We start from the raw sequence: 24180 nt of genomic DNA, 5'->3' as shown, positions 1-24180 counted from the left end.
CCAAGGCTGGGAAAGGACAGGTCAGGTCACAGAGAGTGATTACGGAGTGGAGCGAGGACACGAGCCCAGGGATTCCCCAGGGAGATGGCGAGGACACCAGGGGAGCCCCTCCTGCTCCCCCGAGCGCCCTCTGCGGGCAGGGGCACTGCTGGCAGCCCCCGGGCCGGCTTACTTGAATGCACTGGGATCTCCATGGACCTTGTAGTTGTCGGCGCTGATCTGTGAAATGACCCTGGTCACGGCGACGAGGATGACGACGTTGACCTGCACAAGAAGAAGCAATGGAGGGAGGGAGGGGCTGGAGCTGCACCTGCAGGAAATCTGAGTCCACCTGGCTGCCGCCCGCTCCCTGCACGCCACCCGCAGGACTGCCCGCCGGGCGCTCACAGAACACACTGGCTCTCGTCCCAGGAGCACATCAAAGAGAGCCCGTGGGTGCGAACCGCATCTCAGCATCTGCTCACTGGGTGTGACCCTGCACAACTTACTTCAGCCTCTGAACCTCAGTTTCCCCATTTGATGAGAAAGAGCAATAATATCCACAGAGCAAACTGATCGTTGAAAGGACAAGAAATCATATCTGTGAAGCCCTAGCACACTGCAGGCTCTCACTTCCTGCCCTCACCCCAAGCTGACGGCCGTGAGGCCCGTGGAGGCCACAGCAGAGGGTTCTTCATCCTCTGCCCAATGCTCCCTCCTTGCTAGGAACCTACTGGAAAGCTCAGCTTGGGGCCTGTGGGGCGGGCAGGGAGTGAAGGGTCTCCAGCGGAAGTTCCAGTACAGCCTGTCCCCTCCTGTGGGCAGCTCTCCAGGGTCCTGAACAGGACCCTGACAAGGCAGGTGCCAGCAGAGGAAGGGAGAGCCCCCACGTTTCCTTGTGCCACAGAGTCCACGGCTGGACAGAGTCCACGGCTGGACTCAGGGGCTGTGCTGTGGCCAGCGACCTCTCCCTTGTTTTTGAAAGACTCTGAGGTCATTTACAGGGTCAGTGAGGAGTCCAGCTCCAGGCCAAAACCCTATGTGTGAACTTTCAGCCTCTGGACCCCAGGCAATGACAAGGCTTCACCTGAGGCCTCGCAAGACAGCGGCCTCCGGCCTCCCTACACCAGACGTGGCTCACGGCAGAGCATTGCAAGCTCCGAAGGGACTGCAGGCAGGGACCCAGGCCCCTCACACCCATCCCACCTGGCGGGCCATGTCATCGCAGTCTGCATTCCTAGCCTAGGCACCTGCCTTCCAAGGCCTCCTCGTGGGGGCCCCAGGCTGAGGCCTCTCCAAAGCCCCTCTGCTGACACCCCTTCTCTGGGGCCCTGCAGACACTCTCCGCCTCTGCCTCAGTACTCAGGACCTTCCATGCCCTGCCCTTCTCCCTCATCCTCTCCCCGGGTCAGTCAGCAGGAGCCATCTGCCCAGGGCTCTCAGCAGTGAGACAGCCCGTCTGTGCTGCTGCCTGGATGGAGCCTGGGGGAGCCAGCACCCCGTCCTGTCAGCCTTATGCTATTGCAGTGATGGAATAAAGGCTTGATTGCTGCTTCCAGGTTGGCTCCTTGTCTTAACCGACCACCTCAACACTGGCAGCTCAGCTCCTGACAGGCAGACCTTATCTGCCCTCATTCTCTCCCTGTAAAGTGAGGGCGACAGCTGAAGCCCCCTGCGGTCAGGGAAGAGGGGAGAAGGTGACAGCGTGAATGCTCAGTACCACCAGTGCCCCGCCACCCTGCTCACTGGTGAATGGGTGAGAGCCACAAGAACTCAGCCAGACCAAGAGAGCTTGGGCCGGCGCGGATGACAGGTTATTAGTTTTAAAATGCAGTGACATTCCATTCAACCCGGACAGTGACAAAGGAGAGAAACTCAGTGCAGTCACTGCTGCGGGGTAGGACTGTCAATCCCAGACAGTCGGGGCCACGGAAGTCAGGGAAGGCTGGCATCGCACACTCGCCTGGAGCCGGTCCTGTCTCCGCTGCATCCTGTCCCGGAGCTGGGGGTGGGGGTGGGGGGGAAGCCCAGCAAAGTGCCACAGACCCCGCTGCTCTCACGGAGATTCACTAGTTGTTCTTGAGTAAATGCTTTTCACTTTTAATGCCTTTGGGTAATTTCTAGAGTTCTGAAATGTTTTATATGTGGGATTCTTCTGGTGGTTTCCTCGCATCTGGGGAGATTTACCCAGGTCCTCTGTCTGCCATGCTGCACATCCTGCCTCTTTCACTTTGGGAATTTATGTCCTGGCAATAGCTGAAGTCTTGTTTGTAACAGCAAGAGACTGGAAACCACCTGAAAATCCACCAACAGGCAGCGGTTTGGGGGCTACAGTGGCCCCCCACTCTGTGGGTGCAATATGGACCAAGGCAGGTCTCAAGTGCTGACAAATCCAATATGTCCTGTGTGGAAAAGACATGGAACGGGGTGCATATGCACTCACAGTCATCTGTATCTGCATAAACCCCGGGGACACACAAGAAATGAGCTTCAGGGGTTGCCTGTTTCGGGGGGCAGATGGAAACCAGGGAGTTGAGAGAGAGATGTGGGCAGAGACTTTTCATATATATTCTTAAGCTTTTCTTTCAAATTTTTAACCATGTGTGTTAAAATTAGAAAATTAAATCACTTAAGTAAATTTCAATTTACAACAATTATAAACTACAAGGGAAATAAGGTAATTCCCTTTCCCTGTGAACGTCTCAGCAGTGTCCTTGGGGTCAGGAGGAAAGGAGACGTAACTGTGCAGCATTCCAGTGATTCAGGGAAGGGGATGGAGGGACCACAGTGCCTGAAATCTGGGAGAGGGGTGCCAGGCAGCCTCAGGGGAGGAGCTTGAACACCCATCATGAGTCAAGAGGACTCATCAACCAACATCCCACGTGAGCCCGGAGGACTCATCACGACCAACACCCCGCATGAGCCGGGAGGACCCATCATAACCATCTCCCCTTTGCTGCTAGAGGCTGAAGTGTTTTTTCCACTCTAGACCTCTCAGGCGTGAAGCTGAGGGATACAGAGGCTGCTGTCCACAGACTTTCATGATGTGGCCACTGACTGGAAGATGGAACTATGGCAAAGTGCTTCACAAACATAAGAACATGACAAGTGATTGATTTGATTTCAGGTCCTTTGTTATTTCATGGCCCCTATATTTAAGACCCAGAAGGAAGAGTTTCAATATGGTTAAGCTGCTCACATTATTGGCTGTTACCATTCATCATCATTCCCATATCTCCAAAGATTTTGCTGGGGATTACTTATTTCTCCCTCTCTCCCTCTGGCCACACCCAGCAGGCACATTCCCTGCACCCCAGTGGCACAATCGCATTTGCTGTGGCATGATGAGAGGAGGCACCGCTGACCTCCATCCCACAGTAGCGTGTCATTGGGGGGAGACACAGGCTGCGAGTGAAACACATCCGGTGTCTCATGAAAATACAAATCAGAAGCAGGCCTGCCCCTTGCTCCAGTCCCTCATCCTCATTTGTGCCTGGCTGCAGACCAGGCAAGGCCCCGGGCTGAGGCCACATGTCACGGTCACGGGGACATCGAGTATTTTGTCACCTAGGCACCTCTGCTTACAACAGCCGAGAAGCTACTTACGACACGTGTCAAAGGAGTAACTCATGGGCCGCATTTCAGCAAAAAATGGGGTGTGGGGTGCAGATACACACTCAAGGTCATGGCGACCTCTGGTGGGGGCGGTGACTGCACTGGGCTTCTAGAGTTCGAACCATGCCATTTGTTGACCTGGTCAGAGCCATGCGGGCATTTATTTGTGAAAACTCGCTGGGACGTACACCATTTCACAGTGACAGGGTTACACACGCACACATACATGTGCAGGGACACCGCAGCGTGCACATGCACCTGTCTCTACGTCTGTGTCCCCTGTGTCTGTATCTACGTAGCTGTGTCTGTAACTGTAACTGTATCTACGTCCGTATCTGGGTCTATGAATCCACAGCTGGTCTGTATCTATGTATCTGTGTCCACATACCTGCATCTACATCGACACAGCCGCCTTGGCTTCTCCTCAGATGAGAGGAGAATTTTAAATCTCTAAGAGACTCTTTCTCTCCCCCGACCTGGAGGCCCTCTCCCCGGTGGGTCTGGCACAGAACAAGCCCGCTTTGGGGGGCTCAGGCTAAGGTGACACTGCCACCCACAGGGTCCCTGCTCTTGGGGGTCCAGACTCTGGCTTCTATAAAACCCGTTGGTCCCGTGGCGTGTTTGCATTTAGCCTTCCTGGAGTCACCCAAGGAACGGCACCCACTTCCCTTCATAATTGGGGAGGACCATCTGTGAAGGGACAGTCAGTGGGGTATATTTGGCGGTGAGGCGACAGGGCGGGCTGTGACTGGACGGGGCTCGGTTCTGTCCTTTTCTCCCCAGCACTTGGCCCAGCAGGCCCCACAGTACCCCTTCACTGTCCCCAAATTCCTGCCCCTGCAGGACGCACCTCACCAGGACACACAGAAACCACACGTCCCGACACAAACATGCACCTTTCTAGAGTGTTTTACTTTAAAATTTGCAAGCGACATGTGGGCATTTTCAAATGTCTGGCCCATTGACGCATATACGCCCAGACCCAAGCCCTGTCCAGGGAACCACCACTCCATGTGCACCGTCCAGACACTCCTTTTCCACGTATGTGCCCCCATACAGAGCTTTTGACACGTTACACAAATGGGGTCAGGCCATGCTCGTTATTCTGAAACCTGCTTTCTTCATTTGGAAATCAGGCAGAGGTCCTCTGGGAGAACAGGGGCACGACTCGATGGCGCAACCATGGGTCCCCTGAGGAGATAAAAGGCCTAAGATCCCCCGCCCCGCCAGGCCAGTATGAGGCCTGACTAGGTCAGAGAGGCATGGGGTCAGCAGGACCCCACCACTGTGGCCCCTAGCCCTGGGTCCCCACGCTTTTTCTGTCAAGGGCCAGGTCGTAAATATTTTGGGCTTTGTGGGTCATACAGTCTCTACTGCATCGACCTAACTGGCTGCTGCAGCATGAAAGCCGCCACGGACAGCTCGTGAATAGATGGCTGTGCCGGGGGCCAACAAAACTCGATTGACAAAAGCAGGCAGGGGACACACGGGGCCATAGGCAGCTGGCCCTGCACTTGATTGTGAAATCACTGAATCCCCTTCAGCCCACATCTTCCTCCCCACCGCCCAGTGCTCTCAATGCCCCCCAAGAGCACCTCAGACCTCAAGCCGGCTCCACGCTGGCGTCACCCAGGAGCTTTGAAAGGCCCTGGGGCCCAGGTCCAATAAAACCAAACCCTCCTGAGGTGGGGCTCGCGCAGGAACTGTCTTCAAGCTCCCTGGTAACCCCATCATGTGACAAGCTTGAGAACTGCTGTCCTCGAGGGTTGATGGCTGACCTCAAGGAATGGGCTGGGTATGGGACTGGAGGTCGCGCTTCTTGAGGAATGAAGCCTGGAGGACACGGGATGCTGGGGTCCTGCGGCTGGACCCCCCGCCGTGGTGGGTGGTGGAGAGGGATCCAGGCAGGGCACCTTCCGGGTCCCCAGCTGTCACCAACCAAAGCCAGACGGAAAACTCAGCTCACCCGGGAAACGTCTGGGAAGGGCCCAACCTGCCAGGCCCTCAGATCCGGAGGTTCAGTCGGTACAGCGAGGGGACAGGGACATGGTGCCTACAGTCACTCCCCTGCCTCACCCTTGTCATCAGCTCTCCCCTCAAACCCCTCCCAATGTCCGTGTCTGAGCAGCAGAGTTTAATTATTGATGGGCCTGGAGTCTGTGCTGGGCCTGTGTCTACATTTGGTTGATCAGGGGAACTGCCCTCCCAGACCCCAGAGAGCGGGAGGGAGGGAGCCCGCGGGGTCTCTGGCTGAAGCCTCTGTGACCCCGTAAAAGGCCAGGTGGTAAAGTGATTGCACACGAGCCTCAGGCAGCTCTGGGGAGGGACAGCCTGCATTTGAAAGCGCAGTAACACGTCACCACGTGGCATATCTCCCGCAGCTGAAAGGATGAGCTGGAGAACGCTGGCCTGCACTCGGGGCTCTCTGTTAACACAAAGGATGGAGGCTCCCAGACCACTATCCCGCCCCGTTCCCGACCTTGCGCCCCTCCTGGAAGGAGATTTCCCTCACAGGACAGGCGTGCCCTCCGCCCTGCTTGGTCCTCGGCCTCATCCAGCTCGTCTGAAGCTCCTCTCCCCCGAGGACGCTGTCCCTGTCCACGGTGCATGCCCAGATGGTGGCTCAGCCTCCAAGGGCGGCGGCAAGGCTGTGGGAGCCAAAGACCAGCCACGACAGGGGACTGACCAGGCAGTGGGGTGGGGGTGGCTAGCCTCACCCACCTCCCCCGTCAGCAGCTCCCACCCTCGACCACAGAGCAGCGGTGGGGGCGACATTACTGGGTTACTGGGAAACGGGCCGTACTATCAGATCATCCCAGAAATCTGGATATTCACATGAGATCTCTGGGAGGTTAATGCTAGCACCTAATTCAAACTGAAATAACAACAGTGAACCGGGCAGGCCGACTCAGCTCAGCCACAGAGGACATTCCTAGGGGCTGGACTCGCCCCTCAGAACCCAGCTTCAAGCCGTTTACCAACAAGAGCTGTCATTCTCTCCTTCAGACCCACCTCCCTTCCACACCCGGCTCTCAGCTCCGTTTACCAACAAGAGCTGTCATTCTCTCCTTCAGACCCACCTCCCTTCCACACCCGGCTCTCAGCTCCGGGTTATCCTTCACCTCATTCTCATCCCAGACTCCTCAAAAAGGCCCCCAGACCCACACTTCTCCTCTTCCCAAACCCCAGCCTGAGGCAGGGTTCTCATCCCTTCATGCTGGGGGCTCAGCAACATCTTCCCCCGTGACCCCCCTGCCCCTACACCCCACCCCTCACCCGTCCTACTAGGATGTGCCCCTAAGCCCCCTCTCAGCCCCTCCTGGGAACGGCCATCCTGGGCATGGGATTCTGGGAAGACAGCGGCTAGGATGCGCCTCCAGTGGCCTCTGGGCTGGCGGGCAGGGCCTGGAGGGCAGGGTCTGGGAGGACAGGCACCCCTGGCAGGACCAGAGCCTGCCGGCCTGTGAGGCAAATGACCCAGCAGCACCTGCTCCCCTCCTGGACAGAGAGGGACTGAGGGGCTACTGGGAGGGGAGGGGACAGACATGCACGTGTGGGTCAGTGCCCCCAGGAGCAGACCACTGAGGCCCTCCACTTATAGAAGTGACAGCCACGTGATTGTGACCATCTGGCGGACAAAGGAAGAAAACCTCCAGGCACCACACGGGAGCCAGAGACAGGCAGGGCTCGCAAGGTGCCTGGGACGTTAGCTCCCGTGATACAAAGGAGCCGAGGGCAGGGGAGGGGCAGCGTCAGGGACCGGAGAGCACCGGGGCCTGTGGAGGACGGAGCAGCCCCTGCGCCCGCAGCCTGCACGAGGGGGCCCCGGGTGAGCATCTGGCCTTACCCTCCTCCCGCCCTCTGATCTCCTGCCGGTGCCTCCAGGGACCAAACTTCCTCAAGGCCAGGGGGCGAGGAGCCTGGTCCATATCAGTCCAGACCAGTCCCCACCCCCGGGCACAGCAAAGGCAGGAGGGGGACGGCATCCACACAGCCCATCTCCCTGTCGTCCACCCCTCCCACCAGGGACCCACTGGGGACCCTACAGAGAGCCTGGTGGGCCCACAAAGCCCCGCATAGCTTGGAGCACAGCCCGGCCTCCCGTGCCTCTCCTCCAGCACAGAGGCACAGGTGCCCGAGCCACGGAGGACCCAGGAGGCTCACAGGGGCATCACATGCTTGTCCCTGTGGACAGCCCAGAGCACATGTCAGCCGGCAGGAGACGGGCATGAAGGGGAGCCGAGTCGATGCAGCTGGAATGATGGGAATCGTGTACGGAGCTGGCACCAGTTCCCCTGCCCCCCCAGTCCCAAACAGACGATGACACCAGAATGACGTCCCCTCACGCTCTGTCCTCTGGAAACCCTTTACCAAGAAGATGCTGCTGCAGCTCCGTGTGGCATGAGGAGCGTCGGAGCAGAATTTTAATTAAGAAGGAACAAGCAAGTCTTTCAGCATCTTCTCTGGGATTCATCTTAATTAGCCACCAGGGCCCATGGTCTCAGTCAGTGCCATGGAATTTGGAACAAAGTCAGATGAGCTTTAAAATTAGCCAATGGGGAAAGGAACAGGGAGGTGAGAAGGAAGGGCTGGCTTCACAATATGTATGAAACATCCATGTGGATGGAGGGGCAGGGGGTGGACTTCAGTGCTGTCCACAGACCCTCCCGATAAGCCTGTGCTGACTGCCATCACTGTTGACACGGAAAGTGTGTTGTCATCAGACTGCGAGCACAGTTCATGGTGCTGTCACGGCACGCTGGGACACCCGATGGGGGAGGTGATGAATGAGGACACTAGGGAACAAGGACCCCTCCCGAGGGAGGACTCAGCACCCAACACCCTTCAAAGGCAGCTGCTCAGAGACAGGGATGCCTGGGGCCCTGCCCAGGGGCGCGTGCCGAGCGTGTTCTGGGGTCCTGCCTGGAGGTGTGGAGAGTGCTCTGGGTCCTGGCCCTGTGGAGAGCATGTTCTGGGGTCCCACCCAGGCCCGTGGAGAGCACGTTCTGTGGATTCACACAGGGTGGGCAGGAGGGACGTGAGGAGGCCCTTCCGTGGACCACCCCTCCCTGGTGTCACCTCGCACCTACGGGGAGGGATGGCTAGGTGAGGTGGCACAGAGATGCCCCGCCCCTGACCAGGCCCCAGGTACTGACCAGGGTGGGAGGGTGCTGGCACCCCCTTCTCCCACAGCCCTCCCACGGATTCTCCAGGACCCTCCACCCTACCCCCAGCCCCCGGCCTAATAAGCCCCACCACAGGCAGTCATGTGATGTGGGTCTGGCCAATCATCTGCCTCTCTCCCATCCTTGGTGACGGGACAGACACGTGACCCACAGAGGCCAATCAGACTGGCCTGGGGGCTTCCGCTGGGACTGCTGCGAACAGCGCCTCCCTCTCCACCCTGGACCGCAGACCTGCAGGACGTGTCTGGGCGCCAGCTCCATCGTGTCCCAACCCAAGAGTGCATGCCTGACATGGGGCCAGCATGGAGGCAATGGGGCCACGGAGTGAGCAGGAGACATCTGCTGACATCACTGAGCACCTGGAACAAGCCGTGCCTGATTCACTTGTGCTTCCTAGGACTGAGCCTTTTATGTAAAGGAGTTCAAGCTGGTTTGCTATCACCTGCAGAGGAGGGGGAAGAGAGAGGACAGAGGAGGGAGAGGGACAGGGAGGGGCAGGTGGAGGAGGGGCACAACTAAAATAACACAGCTGCCATCACAGACCAGGATTTCGTCATTTTCTCTGACCCCGGTACCTTGACTGCCCCTCTATAAAAGAGAAAACACTATCTCTTCAAGTAGCTATTCTATGGGCAAGAGACATACATATTTAATGTAAAAACCCCTCCACATCTTAAAAAAAAAAAAAAAGATGCTCTATAAATCTGAGCCTTTGTTATAAAGTTAAATAACTTCATGGGAAACTAAGGACACTCTAGAAATTTCCTTTGAGTAACAACAGGGAATTGGCCAAAAACGCCCTGGTAGGTATGATCTCAGTAATGCTAAGCTTCTCGCGGGCTCAGCACTGTCCCGGTTTCCTAAGAGCTTCCAGTGGAACCTGAGCCCAGACCCAGATGACAGCAGGGAACGGCTGGGGACAGACTCGGGACTGATCCCACGGAAGGACACGGGCTGCCATCACTGACCTCAGAGAGACATCCCGTTCCTCCTGCCAAACACTTCCTCTCCTCTGGTAACAGCACCCTGATTTTCTCAGGGAGCTTCCTCCCCTCTGAGGCCACGGGTTTTGCTGGAAGGTTGACCCCTCACTCTAGCCCCAGGGTTACAGCTGTGACCCAGGCCTGGCCAATCAGAGCATTCACTCTTCTGGCCTCAGTGAGGGCTGGCCAATCAGAGCATTCCACTCCTCATGCCAATCAGAGCATTCCACTCCTCTGGCCTCAGCGAGGGGTCCATGATGGGCAGAGTTCCAAGCCAGGCCCGACAGAAATGAGGAAACTTGATCCCAGGACTTTTGTGGGAAATGTGGGTGGACCGGTAGCAACGATGAAGAGGGTGTTTTTCCCAGGACAGCTGTTAGCATTTTGTGCTATCCTAGTTTCTTTCCAGCATGGGGCCACCCTGAGAATGGAGCCGACTGTAAGAAACCGAACTGGGGGTGGAGAGCCCGGAACCCAGGCACGTGGCCTTGTCGGCTGAGCCTGGACCCGGCGGGGGGCAAGGGCTCCGGAGACCAGCTATAAATCCCACTCCTGGTCAGCCTCTTCCAGTCACGTTCTCTGCCCCCGGAACCACAGAAGTCTGACTGCCAGGTGTGGTTCCCAGGAGGCTTTCAGTAACACTCCCTGATCATGGAGCTCCTCGGCCACCGAGAGAGCGTGCGAGAGAAAGTCACGGAAAAGAACCAGCTGTGTCCGCGCTGCCCCTCTTGTGCGAGTCTGCACTTGTGCTCCAGGGCGTTACACAGATCTGCATTCAACCTGAAATCACGCCCGGCTTTCTGAGCATCATTCCGGGAAATGAGGCTGGTCACACGCCCCAAGTAGGGCGGTGGCAAGAACGATGCTGCACCAGCTCAGGACGTGAGCCAGCGGCCCAGGCCCACCTCCACAGAGCCCGGGGCCCTCACGCGCTTCCTCTCCCCCTGCCCCTCCCGGCCCAGCTCTGTGCCCACGTGAGCAGGGGACATACCACAATGATGAACAGCGCAGGGGCGACGAAGGCCCAGATGGCGCCACTCCCGAGCGACAGCCAGCAACTGTGGGGGAAGCAGAGCTGTTACTTCAACACCTGTTCACCTGCCCCGGGCGCCCGGGTGCCTTCTCCCAGAACAGTCACTAAGATGGTGTTTTTTTCAGCTACCGAGTCAACCCGGGGCCCCATCATAACAACACTGTTACTCCCAGCAATTTTGTTTGTTTCCTATCCATGATGGTCTCCTGTCTTTCATTCTTGGAAAGAATTTTCCAGGTTTGCAGAACGGCTCAGGGAAAAGGCAGCTTTCACAGGCCCCCAGTTAGTGGAAAAACTCACAACCTCTGAAGAGTCTACGCAAAATCCTAAGCAGGTTTTAATTTTATTATGAAAAATAAATAAATAGACATTTGCCAGGGGCTGGCTTTCTTCCAGACCATTTCAAATACTAACTGGTGCCTTCCATCAGGGGTTAGAGGATCAACGAGTCACACGTGACACCATTCCACCTGCCCCTCAGCTGTCGGTCAGTCACACCTCCCGCCGGGCCCGCAACCCACAGACAAGGTTCCAGTGGATCCCAGCGACTGCTCTGACTCCGGAGAAGCCTCATCTGAGATGCAGGGTCCAGCTGGAAGAGGTGAAACTCCTCCTAGCTTCCAAGTGTGACTCCAAGAACTCAGCAAGAAAACCAGCTCTGTTACTATTTCCTTTCTTTCCAGAGCATCAGAAATGCCGAGAGCCCGGCATCTGGAGGGCGCTGGGACAGGACTCTGCTGCACCAGCCTAGGACGTGACCTCGGGAGCCCAGCCCCTCTCCACAGAGCCTGGAGATCCCCTCCCTGGATCGGGCACAGCCCCAGGGCCTGGGCACATTGACGGGGATCTGGCCAGGAGCGCAGGGCAGTCGTCACTGATACACGATGGGGATGTCTCCAGGGGCCGCCTTGCCCCTCACTCAGTGACTGCGCACCCAGCAGCACCTCACAACCCTACGGGCTGCAGCACCTCACAACCTCACGGTGCCCACTGAGCAGGCGCTCTGATGACTGCCCCCTGCAGATGAGGAGACCGAGGCCCAGAGAGATCAGGGGACCCAAGTCCACTCGCCAGGTGTCCACCTTCCTGCCCCCATTCCCCCCGAGACCTCCTGGACCAGGAGACACTAGATGCCCTGAAACAGGTGAGGGTGCCTGGGAGATGTTCGTGGTGTCCGCAGGCCCAGAGCAGGGAGGGAAGACACGCCAACGAGGACGCAGCATTACAATGGAAGCGCACAGCGGGCCTGAGCGGCGCCTCCGCAGAGCTCCCTCCACACCCCGGCTCCCTCGAGGGCGAGGGCAGGACGACTGCAGAGAGAAAGCTGTGCTTCCAACATTTTCCCGCAGAACTTTGAGTCCAGGAGGACCCCGAATCTGTCCTCTTCGGAGCTCCACGGCCTCCTGAGCCTGCGCGGGCGGCCTCGCCCTCAGGCCTGGAGCGGAGAGGGGGACACAGACGCAGACCCCGGACACAGCGCGGGGTGGCCTCGCCCTCAGGCCTGGAGCGGAGAGGGGGACACAGACGCAGACCCCGGACACAGAGCAGTGGGAGGCCCCGCGGCTCCGGTGGGGACAAAGCGGAACCAACGCCACTGAGACTGTCTGAGAAGAGGTTCCTTCTTTAATTAGTGCCTCAGCTTCTACAACCATCCCAGACTGGAAGGAACGAGCCGGAACAATGGCTGCTTAATCACGCTTGTTTCAATATGGGCTCAGACAAACCTTCTTTAAACGCTTCGTCTCAGTACACTGTTGCACTAAAGTGGAGAAGGCTACACGCTTCTCAGTTCAGCAATTCAGCCGAAACATTATCTCATCCTGAAGGGATAAAAATGTTTAACTGTCTCTTCTTAAGCACTCTCGATGACGTTTCCTTTCATGTGTTCACTCAGTGGGTCCTCAGCTTGGCTGAGGAGCGGGGTAGCTTCCTAAAGACACTTCAGCGAAAGCCTGTCTTATTTTCTCGTAAGGAGAGGAAACTATGTTTCTGGAACTTGAACACCTGACCTGCCCCCACAACCCCATCCCATCCCCTTCCTAATTCAGCTATGGGCCCATCAGCTGCAGTTTCAAAATGGCGGCATGAGGTCTTGAACATCTCAAGCCCCATCTGCGGCTCCGCAGGCAAGGAGAAGCCAACGCCCCACCTGCCTGGGGCCCGGCAGCTGCACTCCCACATTCACGTACTCGCTCGGCTGTCATTTACTGGGTACTTTTGTGCACTTGGCACACGTGCTGATCACCCCAGGAAAGGGATAAAGGTTTGAAAAGGTGATCAGACTATGTGTCTAGGAAGGCCACATGGATGAAAAGCTCCAATTGGAACCTTCCACCAGCCGCCTCACCATTCCTGGAGCCACTCTGACCCCCAGCAGCTAGCCCCGAGGTGGGAGAAGCCCAGAGCACGGCGGGGGCTGTTGCCCACCCCATCTGGCCATTCTCACTGCCAGGGCCTGGGGGAAGGTGGCCTCCTACAGACCCCTCCCCAGACAAAGGCCGAGGCCCTGGGGACGCCTCACGTGCTCCTGTCCCATGGGAGTCCTGCCAAATGAGGGATGTATCCCCGCCACTTACTTGTCACTCGTTCCGTAACTGTCCACGGCAGACGATACTGAAATGACACAGACCAGAAGAGGAAAACCTGCGCAAAGTGAGAGCAGAGTGTCACGTGAGCTCCCGCCTCCTTTTATTCATTAGTCATTTCTTTGTTTTTTTTTTTTTTTTTTTTTTTTTTTTTAAAGATTTTATTTATTTTTCCCCCCAAAGCCCCAGTGGATAGTTGTGTGTTGTAGCTGCACATCCTTCTAGTTGCATTTCTTTGTTTTCTACCTGATACACACAAACACCCGTGTGCTATGAGCCCAACATGGAACAGCCCGTACTTCCAAGAACTCACAGTGTAAACACAGAGATACACACACTCACACCCACACACACGTGAGTTTTAAGGCAGATCTGCTATAAATCTGATTCTAGATCTGAAAACAACCCACTTCCGGCTGCAGAGAAAGCGAGGGGTCCTCAGGGCCTGTGTCTGATGCAGCGGCCTGGATGCGCAGCCACTCCCTCTGCTCCCCTGCAGTGCAGGGTGGGGCCGGGGAGCAGAGACAGCAGAGGATCCACCCCACATTCCACCCACAGAGCCTCCCCTCCAGGAGGGCTTCCTGAGAAACAGCTCCTGGCAAGGACGCTGAGTTTTGAGTATTCCTCGACTGAAAGGGCGGGTGGAAGGGTGACAACACACTGCACACACTGAGTCGGCAGGCCCCGGGACATCTCTGCGCAGAGGAGGGAGGGGAGCTCGTCCTGGCTCCAGGCCTGGGCGCCTCAGAGCGGCAGCTCCCCCACCTCTGGCGCAGTCGGCCACGCCTGCCCTCTGAGTGTCAGTTTTAAATAGTCTCCTGGAAAAGGCGCTTCCAATCTCTGAAACACTTCGTCTTGATGTCCAAATAGTCTAAATGCATGACAGACGTCTGGACAAAACAGCCACCAGGCCCACAAAGCAGACCAGGCGGCCCTGGGGAGGGGCGGACAGATGGGAGGATGCGCCTGCCACCAGGGACCCTTGGTCACATTCGAGCTTTCCACGTGCGAGCACAACCTGACGGAAGACAGAGCTCCACCCTGGGGTCCGAAGGCCTCGGGCTGCAGTGCTCCTGCCCAGACGGGCCCAGAACCACACAGACGAGGGCGCACGGGATCCGGCCCAGGCCCTGCTGCCCGCTCTCTGGGGGCCTCGGTTTCCTCAGATGGCACGGGGAATCCTCGCTGCCCGGCTCATTTGGGGTGGGACGATCACAGGGGACCTGAAATGAGGGGCCTTGGGGACATCAAGCCTAGACACTGTCAGCCACCACCAGAGGCCCAGGCTCCACTGGGGAAGCCCGCGCCGCGGTGCACAGGGGGAGCTGACGCTGCGGGGCCGCCGTCCCTTGCTGGGAGTGCTGGTCCACAGGCCCACAGGCCCACAGGGCCGAGGCGGAGCCCCCAGGGCCCATCTGGTGGGTTCTGGAAGGTGCGGCAAGGATTGGAGGGCCCCTGGAGGATGAGTTTTCATATCGGTGGTCGAGGACTTCACTTGGAGCCGACGCCTGCACCCCCCTTCCCCTGATCCTGGCCACGATGAAGGGCTCAAGTCAGGGGGTGGCATCTTCTTGCTGCCCAAAGTTAAATGGAGTCGTCGAAGATTTTTTCTGCACTCACAACTGACACATTTCTCATACGATCCCAAAGCAACACTGGAAGCTCCTTTGCCATTTCTTCCCCTGCGTCATCCCCTGTGTCCAGCAGGGGCCAACCCATGGGGCAGTGACCAGAAGGGCCTGACTGGGAAGAGGGCGGGCCCCACTCTGCTTTCTCTGAAACAAGCTGCAGGAGCCACAGAGACTGGGGAGGGTGTGTGTTGTTAAAAAGAGAAAGCTCACAGGTGGGAGAATGAGGAGCATGGGAGCAGGAGGGAGAAAACAGCGAGAGGGAGAAGCCTGGGTTCTGGAGCCACCAGACACCTGGTTCTTTTCCCAGGGCCACCTGGGACCGGCTGTGCAGCCTCAGGGAACCGGCTGAACCTCTCTGGGCTGCCATGTTCTCACTGCGGAGATGAGACAACGGCGCCTTCCTCATCAGGCTGGTGTGAGGATCACATGAGATGTGGCCATGCGAGTGACTAACAAGGCGCTCGAGGTAGGAAGCTCATCCGCACAATAATCTTCACTATTAGTAACAACTCAGACCCCTTTTCCACTGTCCTGTCATCTGAGACTCGCATCCCCTATAACCCATGCAGACATGTCACGGGCTCCTGCAGACCACTGGGGTCCCTCCAGCCCTGGCACGCAGACATTCATGGATTCAGGAAGAGCTCTCTTTGGAATGTAGCGGCCCTTCTGAGGGACCAGACCCACGCTTCCCTGGCTTCTGCCTCCTAAGACCCAGGGAGGGCGAATGTAAAGATCGACTGTGAGAGAGTGTGCCGTGAAAGGTTAACCAGGACAGACAGAGCGAAGACCTGAGAGGACGGACAAAAAGAAACCTGACACAGGGGCGGGGATGTCTCCACGGAGCAGGAGCAGAGAGACGACAACCTGGGAGACAATGGCCGCCCTCCTGGGGAGTCACCTCGCTCTGGGCTCACGGGAGGTCTGCACTCCTGCACCCTGGGGTGTTGGGCCATGAGCTGCGGACAGAGGCGACACACGCCTCCATCTGTTGAGTATTTAATTTTCAGGTCCTCTCGTGCCCTCTTCTCTCTACAGCAACCAGCGCTGGCTCGAGGCGGTGACTTCTCCATCACCCTGGGCTCCTGAGCGACAGCCACAAGCAGAGCCCCTCCCGCCGCCACCGGCCCGCCGGGCACGTACGGTGCAAACAGGAAATAAATATCATCACAGCACTGCCCAGCCCACTCTGATGGACACACTGCCCGAGCACTGCGGCAGCTCCCGGAACACAAACGCAGCTTCAGGGAAAGGAGGGCCCAGAACTAACTAGGGTAAGTTTTTACCCCCAGACAAGTGCGAGCTCACAAAAGAAATTAAGTTGTAATAGAGGAAAATAAAGCAAGTTATGTTTTTTCCACTTCTGAGTCTGTGACCAGAATTTCGTCCCTGCTGCACGAACATGTGAACTCTCACGTGTTCCTCGCCTCTCGCCTCTCCTGGCTCCCACACCGACAGATGAGACTCCACTCACCCCACGAGTCCTGGCCTAGGGCCTGACTTCCAACAAAACCTCGAGGTGTATTGTTGATCTGACACCTCCAACCCCCAGCTCAGCTTCAGAACAGTACCCAGGTTTCCAAAAACTGAGACTGTGTGAGGGTCGGAGCAAGACCAGGGTGACAATCTATGGGAAGCGGCCTCTCTCTGAGGGGTTCTCCACACAGCGTGACCTCCAGGCCCTGGGGCAGCCTCCAGCTCCTCCTTAATTAACAACTGAAGGCTGAGAGCCCGGCTGCCTACAGACTGTCTTCACTTAGGCCCAAATGCTAACCCCATCAGAAAGAAGGATGCAGCTCGTAAGCCCTGATGAAATCAATTAAGAGAAAGCTGACTGGAGACAGAGGTCGCAGGCCTGCAGGAAGGCCGCCCAGCACTCTGTCTGCAGAGTGCACAGCAGAGGCTGCGCACTTGAGATCTACAGGGACTCTGCTGGGATCAGAAACTACACGGTCCCAGCCAACGCCATCACGTAAAAATATAAATTCAGGGTTCCCAGACCACCTCATTTTTCAAAAGAACTCTGTCATTTTACGTAATATCTCTCAATTTTAAAATACTGGCAAATAATTCAGTTTTTATTTCCACATTGTGCAAACAAAATAAGACATCATTCAAGGCTGGATTGGACTGGATTATGACAGACACCCCCATCTGAGGCCGACAGAGACAGCTCCGTCACCGGGTTCCTCTCGCTGTACGGACAGATGCCACAAACACATTTAATTCATTACAACCGTCTCTGCTGTGGCTTATGGTGTGTTTGTGCTAGTGTGTGTGCATGCACATCTCTAAACTGTATGACCACATCTATAGAGAAACCAGTAAGTGGTGGCTGGTCACACATCGTCCTGTCACTCCTTGCTGGAAATGATAAGCAGAGCAACCATCCTCTCCGGGGAGTCACAGAAGGGTTGAAGGAGCAGGCTCTGCCTGAATCAGGCTCTCCAAGGGGAGAAAGGAGAGGAGAGGACTTCCGTTCCAAGGGCCCAGGGTGGGCAGAGGCCTGCGGGTGTGAAAAAACCCATCAGGAACAACGAGCCCGCCCACACGGCTCAGTGGGACACAGGGGGCTCCCTGCATGGCCACCAAAGGTGGAGGCGCTGCTGAGCCTCCTCCTTCCATGTCTGTCACCAGGTGAGCCTCCCCCGCCACCCCAGGGAAGCCATGCACGGTGCATAATTTACCTCCACCGCATCCCCAAATACATGACATTAGCCAGTGCAAAGCACAAAACAAACGTGTATCTGCTCCTTACACAATGAGGACTCTGAATATCAAATCTATTTAAGGAAATGAGAAACAAGTGGCCAGTCCCTAATGTCAGACTCATGGTTTACAGCAAAGGCAAGGGCATCAGGTGTCCATTACAGCCCAAGACTGTGGCAGGAAGCAGGGCCTCCTGTGCTGGCCGGGACCCTTGGATGGGCAAGAAGAAACTGAAACAAGCAGCCGAGTCAGTGGGGAGGTGACTTCCGGAATGATGGCATGACTGCGCCACAGACCACTCCCCAGTGAGACAACCATAACCGGTGAAAATCAGCTTTAAAAAAACAACAATTTAAAGTCTGTAAATTTTCCTAAGGGCATACAGCAAAAGTTAAAAAAAAATTTATTCAAGAAAACCTACTAAGTCTTGGTCAGAACAGAGTCTATGACACTTGAGCCACAATCTGCTCCACTCCGTGGAGGTGTGGCTCGCAAGACAGGGCGCCCCCTCCCCAGGGCCTACTCCAGAGCTGCAGTGCCTCTCGGGCAGGCGGCCTGCATTTCTACTCCCTGCAGCTCCGTGCTGCAGAAGCCCTATTCCAGGTAAGAGCAGCTGAGAGATCAGAGCTCCCTCCTCCATCCAACCGCAGCCCACAGCGCACAGGGTCTGTCCCAGGTGCGACTGGCTGGGCGTCCGGGGCCCTGACTGCCCTCACATCCAGGCACTCACAGGGCAGAGGCTCTACGAGAGGCAAGCTGAGGTTGGAGGCTGCCTCCCCCGCCCACTGCCCTGCACCAAAGCTGGTGTGTCAAGCCAAGAGAAGTGGGGCACCCTCCCTGCCCCCAGCTCCAGAGCAGCGCCTCAGGGGCTTCCCCAGGAGGGGAAGCAGACCATTAGAACAGAGAATGCCAAGGCACTCCCCACGGGACGCGATTTTTTTTGAGTGTGGGTAAGTTCAAGCCTAAGGGCACCTGGCGTCTTCTGCGAGTGTCATGTGAGTGTGTGTGAAGATGAAATCACACCCGACCTCCCCCCATCTGCGTCCCCCCACCTACCCCAGCCCATCCCATAGTAGTAGAGATGCTTGCTGTCCTCCGAGCCGAAGACCTTGATCACCATGCTGTAGAGATGGAGCCCTTCCAGCAGCATCCAGGCGAAGGCGCTCAGGAAGAAGTAGTGCAGGAGCATGGCCAGCACCCGGCACGGGGTCTAGGGTCAGAGCAGAGGGCAGAGGGGAGACCTCCCTGGGGATGCGCAGTGGGCTCTGGGGTCGTCGCAGCCTCTCCGCATCCACTTCTGGGGCATCTTACACTCACGAGGCCTCACTCCCTTCCTGGGACTGACTCCCGCCTCTAGTCCCAGGGATTTGGGTGGAGCACGTGACTCAGGCAATAGCCAATCACTGCACCGTGGCCCCTCCTAGGCACAGTGATTGGTTCAGGAGAGGGTCGGGAATCAGGCCGAGCCAATCAACATAAATATCCCCACCCCTGCAGCAGGATTGGCTCAAGGGCTGGCATGTGACCCACCTGGTCCAATGGGGTGGGTTCTGGGGTGGGCGGGGCCACCAGGGAGCAGGTTTCCTTCCTCTCTCTGGACACAAGGACCAGAGCCTGGGGCTGTGGAAGCCGCTTTGGCCCCTCGAGGGGAGGCGTCTGCGGAGAGGGGCTCTTGAGAGGAAGGAAGTCGAGAGACAGGGTAGCCTGTGACATGGCTTAAACACCTAGGTTCTGGCTTTTCAGTGACACTGGACTTCCCTGGAGTTGTCTCAACAGGAGTAATGAACAAAGATGCATGAACTATCCTAAGGTCCTTATTTCTGGCTGCTGGGCGCTGACATCCAGGCCCACCTGCCTTCCCTCTGATGAGCCCGAGAGGTCAGGCCTGCCCAGCTCACAGGTTCAGTTTCCAAGGGGCTTCTTTCCCTCCTGCTGTTAGTCTCCTGGCCCTGCCTAGAGGCTCAGCCATGCGGCCTGATCCCCCCCGGGGGCCCTGATCAGAAATGCCCCTGTGCTCTGTGAGCCCACAGCCACCCGTCCCTAAGCTCAGACAAAAGGTCCAGGGAACCGGGAGCCCAGGGAGGAAAAGGAACATGAAAATCAGGAGCAACCATCTCCGCTGGGGGCTCCATGTCCTGGCCTCCCATGGCCCCCATGTCAGTTGATTCCTGGAGGAAAAACGTACAAGCTGCGGCACTGTTGTGTTTCTTGTCATCGGGATCCGTTAAATTTAGATGCTAATTTGGGACACACCTATTACTTTTGTGTCCCAACACCGCCTGGCCCCGCATCTTCTAGGACCAGTTGCCCCTATCCTGTGGGGAGCAGCCCCTCCCCACACACAGGCTCTGGTGAGAAGGGCCACCACAATTACCTCTCCCGCCGGCCGACAGCCGATCCCACCTCTCCCATGGGCCGTCACCCAAGCAGGACCACTCAGAGCCCTGCCCTGGGATTTTAGACACACACGGCTCTGGGAAGGAGAAGCCCTCCCAGTCCCTGGGGTCACCATCTGGGGCTATGGTGCCCGGACCTGTCACCAAGCAGTGGGACTTCACAGCGTGGTCTGGACAGGCAGCATCAGCATCCCCTGAATGCTTGATAGAAACACAGGATTCTGGGCCCCACCCAGAGCTACTGAACCCACATCTGCATTTTAAGGAAAGCCCCAGGTGCTGATGCATGTCAGAGCTTGAGAGCACCCATGGGAGAGAGTGAGGCTGGTGCTCGCCTCATCTGCCCACGGCACATCCGAATTCTCAGACGCTCCCCTGAACCCCTAAATCTGCAGGGAGGCGCCTGTAGCAGAGGAGGGCAGATCTCTCCCTACGCAGCAGCCCCAGGACAGGGATGTGGTGGCCAAGGACCCTGCTGGCAGTGAGGACAAGAGGCTCTGCTGACCCTTACTAGCGCAGGATAGAGTTCATCTCACGTTAGCCAATCCTGATGTGTCCTAAAGCCACTGGCTTACCCTGCTCGGTCCCCTGAACCTTCGCCAGAACCAGCATCTCCTTCCCCCCTGGGGGAGCAGGCACTGTCTGCTTCTCTGTCCCATCGACTGGGTTTATGACCCATGTCACCCAAGCCTGGGTCGTTTCAGTCTGAGCTCAGTACCTCCTGGGAGGTCTAAGACTTCCTAGGTCCCCGAGAACCCCCACTCGATACAAAGAGGGGAAAGGCGGGTCTGGGTCTTCACACTCCCTTTGCCAGGAGCGGCCCGCCTTGGCAGGCAGAGGGGGTGCGGCTGTTCGCTGCCAGTGCAGGGTGAAGGGCAGAGTCTGCAGCAAGATGGCACGAGGTCAGACCCCGGCTGGCCGCTAACCAGGGTCGTCCCCTTGGGTGAGTGGCCGTAAGCCCTCGTGCCCCAGCCCCGGCTCTGCAAGCATAAGCAGGAGGCCAGCACCTCCTCGTGGGCCTGCCCTGGGGATTAGGCTTGTGGATCTATGTAAGCTCTCAGCTCAGCGCCCCGCGCGCAGCCGGGGCTCATCCGAGTGAGCTGACAGCTCATGGGCAGCATCTCCATTACTGAGACCGATGCTGAGCAGAGAAACGGGCTCGTGCACGTCATCTGCTCTGTCTCTCCTGAAGGAACCACAGCCCTGGCTCTCCGGGGGACCGTGCTCTGAGTTCTGCGTTGAAGAAACTGGCCGGGGAAGGAGCCTGCCCTGGTGACATGAGAGGGAGGAGGGACAGAGGGCCACTCACCGTGCCTGGCTCCAAGCGGAAGCTGATGAGCAGCAGGACCTGGGCCACCAGGACGGCGAAGGACAGATTGGCGTGGATGTGGTAGCGCTGGTTCCGGATGGTGCTGACAGAGCTGAGGGCGGAGAGGCAGGGGTGAGGCCCAGGCCCAGCACCGGCTCAGGCGTGGCTGCTCCATACCACTCCCCCAAGAGCCGCCAAAGCGGTCTTTATACAGAGCACCCAGGTGTTGTCACTCCCAATTGTGAACCCTCAATGGCTCCCTATTGCTCCAGGACATGACCCAGCTCCTTGACAGCCCGCACAGTCCTGCACAGCCTGACTCCTGCCTGCTGCTCTGACTCAGCCCTTTCCTGGTCACGATGCCTTTTTCTGTTCTCAGACGCCCCCAACACGCTCCAGCCTCAGGGCCTTTGCACCAGCTGTTCCTCTGCAGTAAACTCTCTTCCAAAGTCTCCACATGGTGGCTCAAACGTCTCCCCTTAGAGAGAACTTCTGACGTGAAGGAGCTCCATCTCCTCGCTCTCTAAACTGCTACCTCAGGGCACTAAGGGCTGTGAATGTCTTTGTGACTTTCTGTCCTTGCTCATTGTCTGGCCCCTTCCGGACATGTTCTTATCCGTCTTGGGCACAGCTGTGTCCCAGAGCGGACTATGCCAGAATGTGGTGGGCTTGCTGAGGAGCGAGGGAATCAAAGAATGAATGTCCTGAGCATAAGGCTGGGGTCCCTCCAAACCCGCACCTGTCTCCTCCTGCCTGGCTCTGATCCCACTAGAAAGTCCTCACGTGACCCATGCACACCCCACACCTGCCCCCCAAAGCTCCTGGGTTCCCAGGTGACAGCACTGAGGAGAGGAGGGAGGGGCCCGGGGAAGCTGCTGGTCTCTCCCTGCTGATCTTGCTGTAGCCCCCGACCAACCAAGCTCAGCACCCCCAGTCACAGAGCCGCCCAGGTGACGGGCGTCCTCAGGGCACCAGAGCAGGTGAGGAAGGCGCTGGGCTCCAGGAGGAACCCCCACAAGCATCATCTCCCAGCAGAGGAAGGTGGAAGGGGGAGACAAACTCCCCAGCACCCCAGCGCCCCCAGGGGAGAGTAACACGCCCCTCTGACGGGTGTGCGAGTGTCTCCACAGCTGGCTGCCCAGACTCACATCTCTCGTGTTATCTCTCTGTACCAGGTCAGAAAGGGCCACAGACGGACTTGGCTGCCACCCTCCACTCAGGGGGCCACAGAGGCTCCCTTGAGCTCTGACCAGATGTGGCTTCAGCTTGGATAGTGGGGCGGCCCTGCTGGGAAGGTGCCCTCCCACCCCTCCAGCGCTGTCCCTCCTGGGACCTCCCCCAGCCCAGCCCCACCAGGAGCTGGCCACTTCGATAGCATTGAGGGGGGGCTCCTCAGTTCTGCTGTCACCTGGCCAGTCAAAAGGCCGGAAAACTGGGGGCTTTCTGTGCGCTGGGGATCTTTCCAGAACTTTCCAGCTTAGCTAAAGCTGGGTGCCCTCCAATTCCACAGCCCTCCTCTCTCCTCTCTCTTTTCCAGCACCCCACAGCCCCCTCCCTGCACACCAGGTCTCAAAATGAAAAGCAATCGAGCGACAGCTGTCCAGCTGTAACACACGACGTGCAGAGTTAAATAGGGCAGCATCGCCATCTCACAAGGGAAATTGAGGAGGGGGAGGTGTGGCATTAATGTTTCCACGAAGCTGCCAGCTCCCCAGGGACACAGGGAGAGCAGAGGATGACTCACGAGAGCACAGCGAAGGTGACCAGCGTGACGGCCAGGCAGAGCACGGACACGGAGCAGCCGATGTAACTGATGGACGAGAGCGCCACCTGGTGTCCGCGCGTGAGCTGCGGGGAAGCAGAGTAGGGGGGTCAGCGGCCGTCAGGTCCTGGAGGGGCACTGGCCCTGAGATTGGTGTGGCCCAGACCGGATGGGCACTTCCAGCTGGACAGGGCCAATGCACAGCTGAGTATTGGGCTGCCACTGTCCCATCGTGGATGTGGTGGTGACCACCAAGTCCTGCGTCCACCCCAAAGGCCCTGCGGTTAGCACGACAGAGGTCCAGTCCTTTGGAACTAGCCCTTGGTTTTGTACATTTCAAATGCTCCCGATGGCTCCACCACCACTCAGATTCCTCCCCTCACTCACCTCGACGCTGCTACTGCCTAACGCCCTCCCTTCCTAACAGGCAGCCTTCCCCCACATCCACCACGGCCGGCCGTGCCCCGTGCCCCGTGTCTAGACTGCGACATCCACAGCTGCAGAGTTTGCTTAAGAAGCCAGACCCCGGACCCATATGCCCAGGTTCAAGTCCCAGCATGACCACGCCCCAGCTGATGACCTGGGACAGTGACTCACTGACGCTGTGAGGATTCAGTGAATTGACGTATGTGAAGTGCTTGGAGCAGGGCCAGGGACACAAGATGCAGCGTGTGAGAGTGTGTGTCAGAGTTTGCTATCGTCCCTGTCGTCCTCGAGCAGAGCGTAAACCAGACGGGTAGATCAAGCGCCTGCAGAGGCACAGAGGGCCGTAACAAAAGCCGCAAGCTCACCCCACAGCACAACCTGAAAGGGTGGCTCCCTGGGCTCCAGGAGCTGGCGTCTCAAGGTCAGACATGTTTGACCCTGTGCTCCAGGAGGCTCTGTGCTCCCTAAACCACACGCCTCGGAGACCAGCTTCCCAGAGCCCGTTCCTGCAGAGGTTGCCTCGAGGTGCTTCCTGCTATGGTTTATGGCTAGGTCTGCACCCAAGA

The 24180-nt window shown here is 57.7% G+C and overlaps 1 protein-coding gene across 5 annotated transcripts in view; it reads right to left on the bottom strand.

Annotated features, from left to right (window-relative positions):
• ADGRD1 (adhesion G protein-coupled receptor D1) overlaps positions 1 to 24180 on the bottom strand; it is a 161018-nt gene that overhangs the window by 8629 nt on the left and 128209 nt on the right. For 3 of the 5 annotated variants that reach the window (XR_015549832.1, XM_087423472.1, XM_087423473.1), the window contains 6 exons: positions 23171 to 23274; positions 21427 to 21538; positions 18778 to 18931; positions 13373 to 13439; positions 10755 to 10821; positions 173 to 264 (listed from right to left, as the gene is read on the bottom strand). Coding sequence is in view for 4 of the 5 variants with exons in the window: in XM_087423472.1 (XP_087279598.1) it covers positions 173 to 264; positions 10755 to 10821; positions 13373 to 13439; positions 18778 to 18931; positions 21427 to 21538; positions 23171 to 23274 (596 nt within the window). In the remaining variant the exon portion in view is untranslated. Of the gene's footprint in view, positions 1 to 172; positions 265 to 10754; positions 10822 to 12257; positions 12617 to 13372; positions 13440 to 17052; positions 17519 to 18777; positions 18932 to 21426; positions 21539 to 23170; positions 23275 to 24180 lie in introns of those variants that run through there. The other 2 variants (XM_087423474.1, XM_087423475.1) reach the window with 2 other exon arrangements.

Source organism: Ceratotherium simum, chromosome 35 (assembly GCF_057802395.1).
Source record: "Ceratotherium simum simum isolate JZ-2026a chromosome 35, ASM5780239v1, whole genome shotgun sequence".
In the NCBI taxonomy this organism is placed as follows: domain Eukaryota; kingdom Metazoa; phylum Chordata; class Mammalia; order Perissodactyla; family Rhinocerotidae; genus Ceratotherium; species Ceratotherium simum.
The sequence above is the reverse complement of the archived record's forward strand: the minus strand, read 5'-3'. Positions and strand labels throughout refer to the sequence as shown.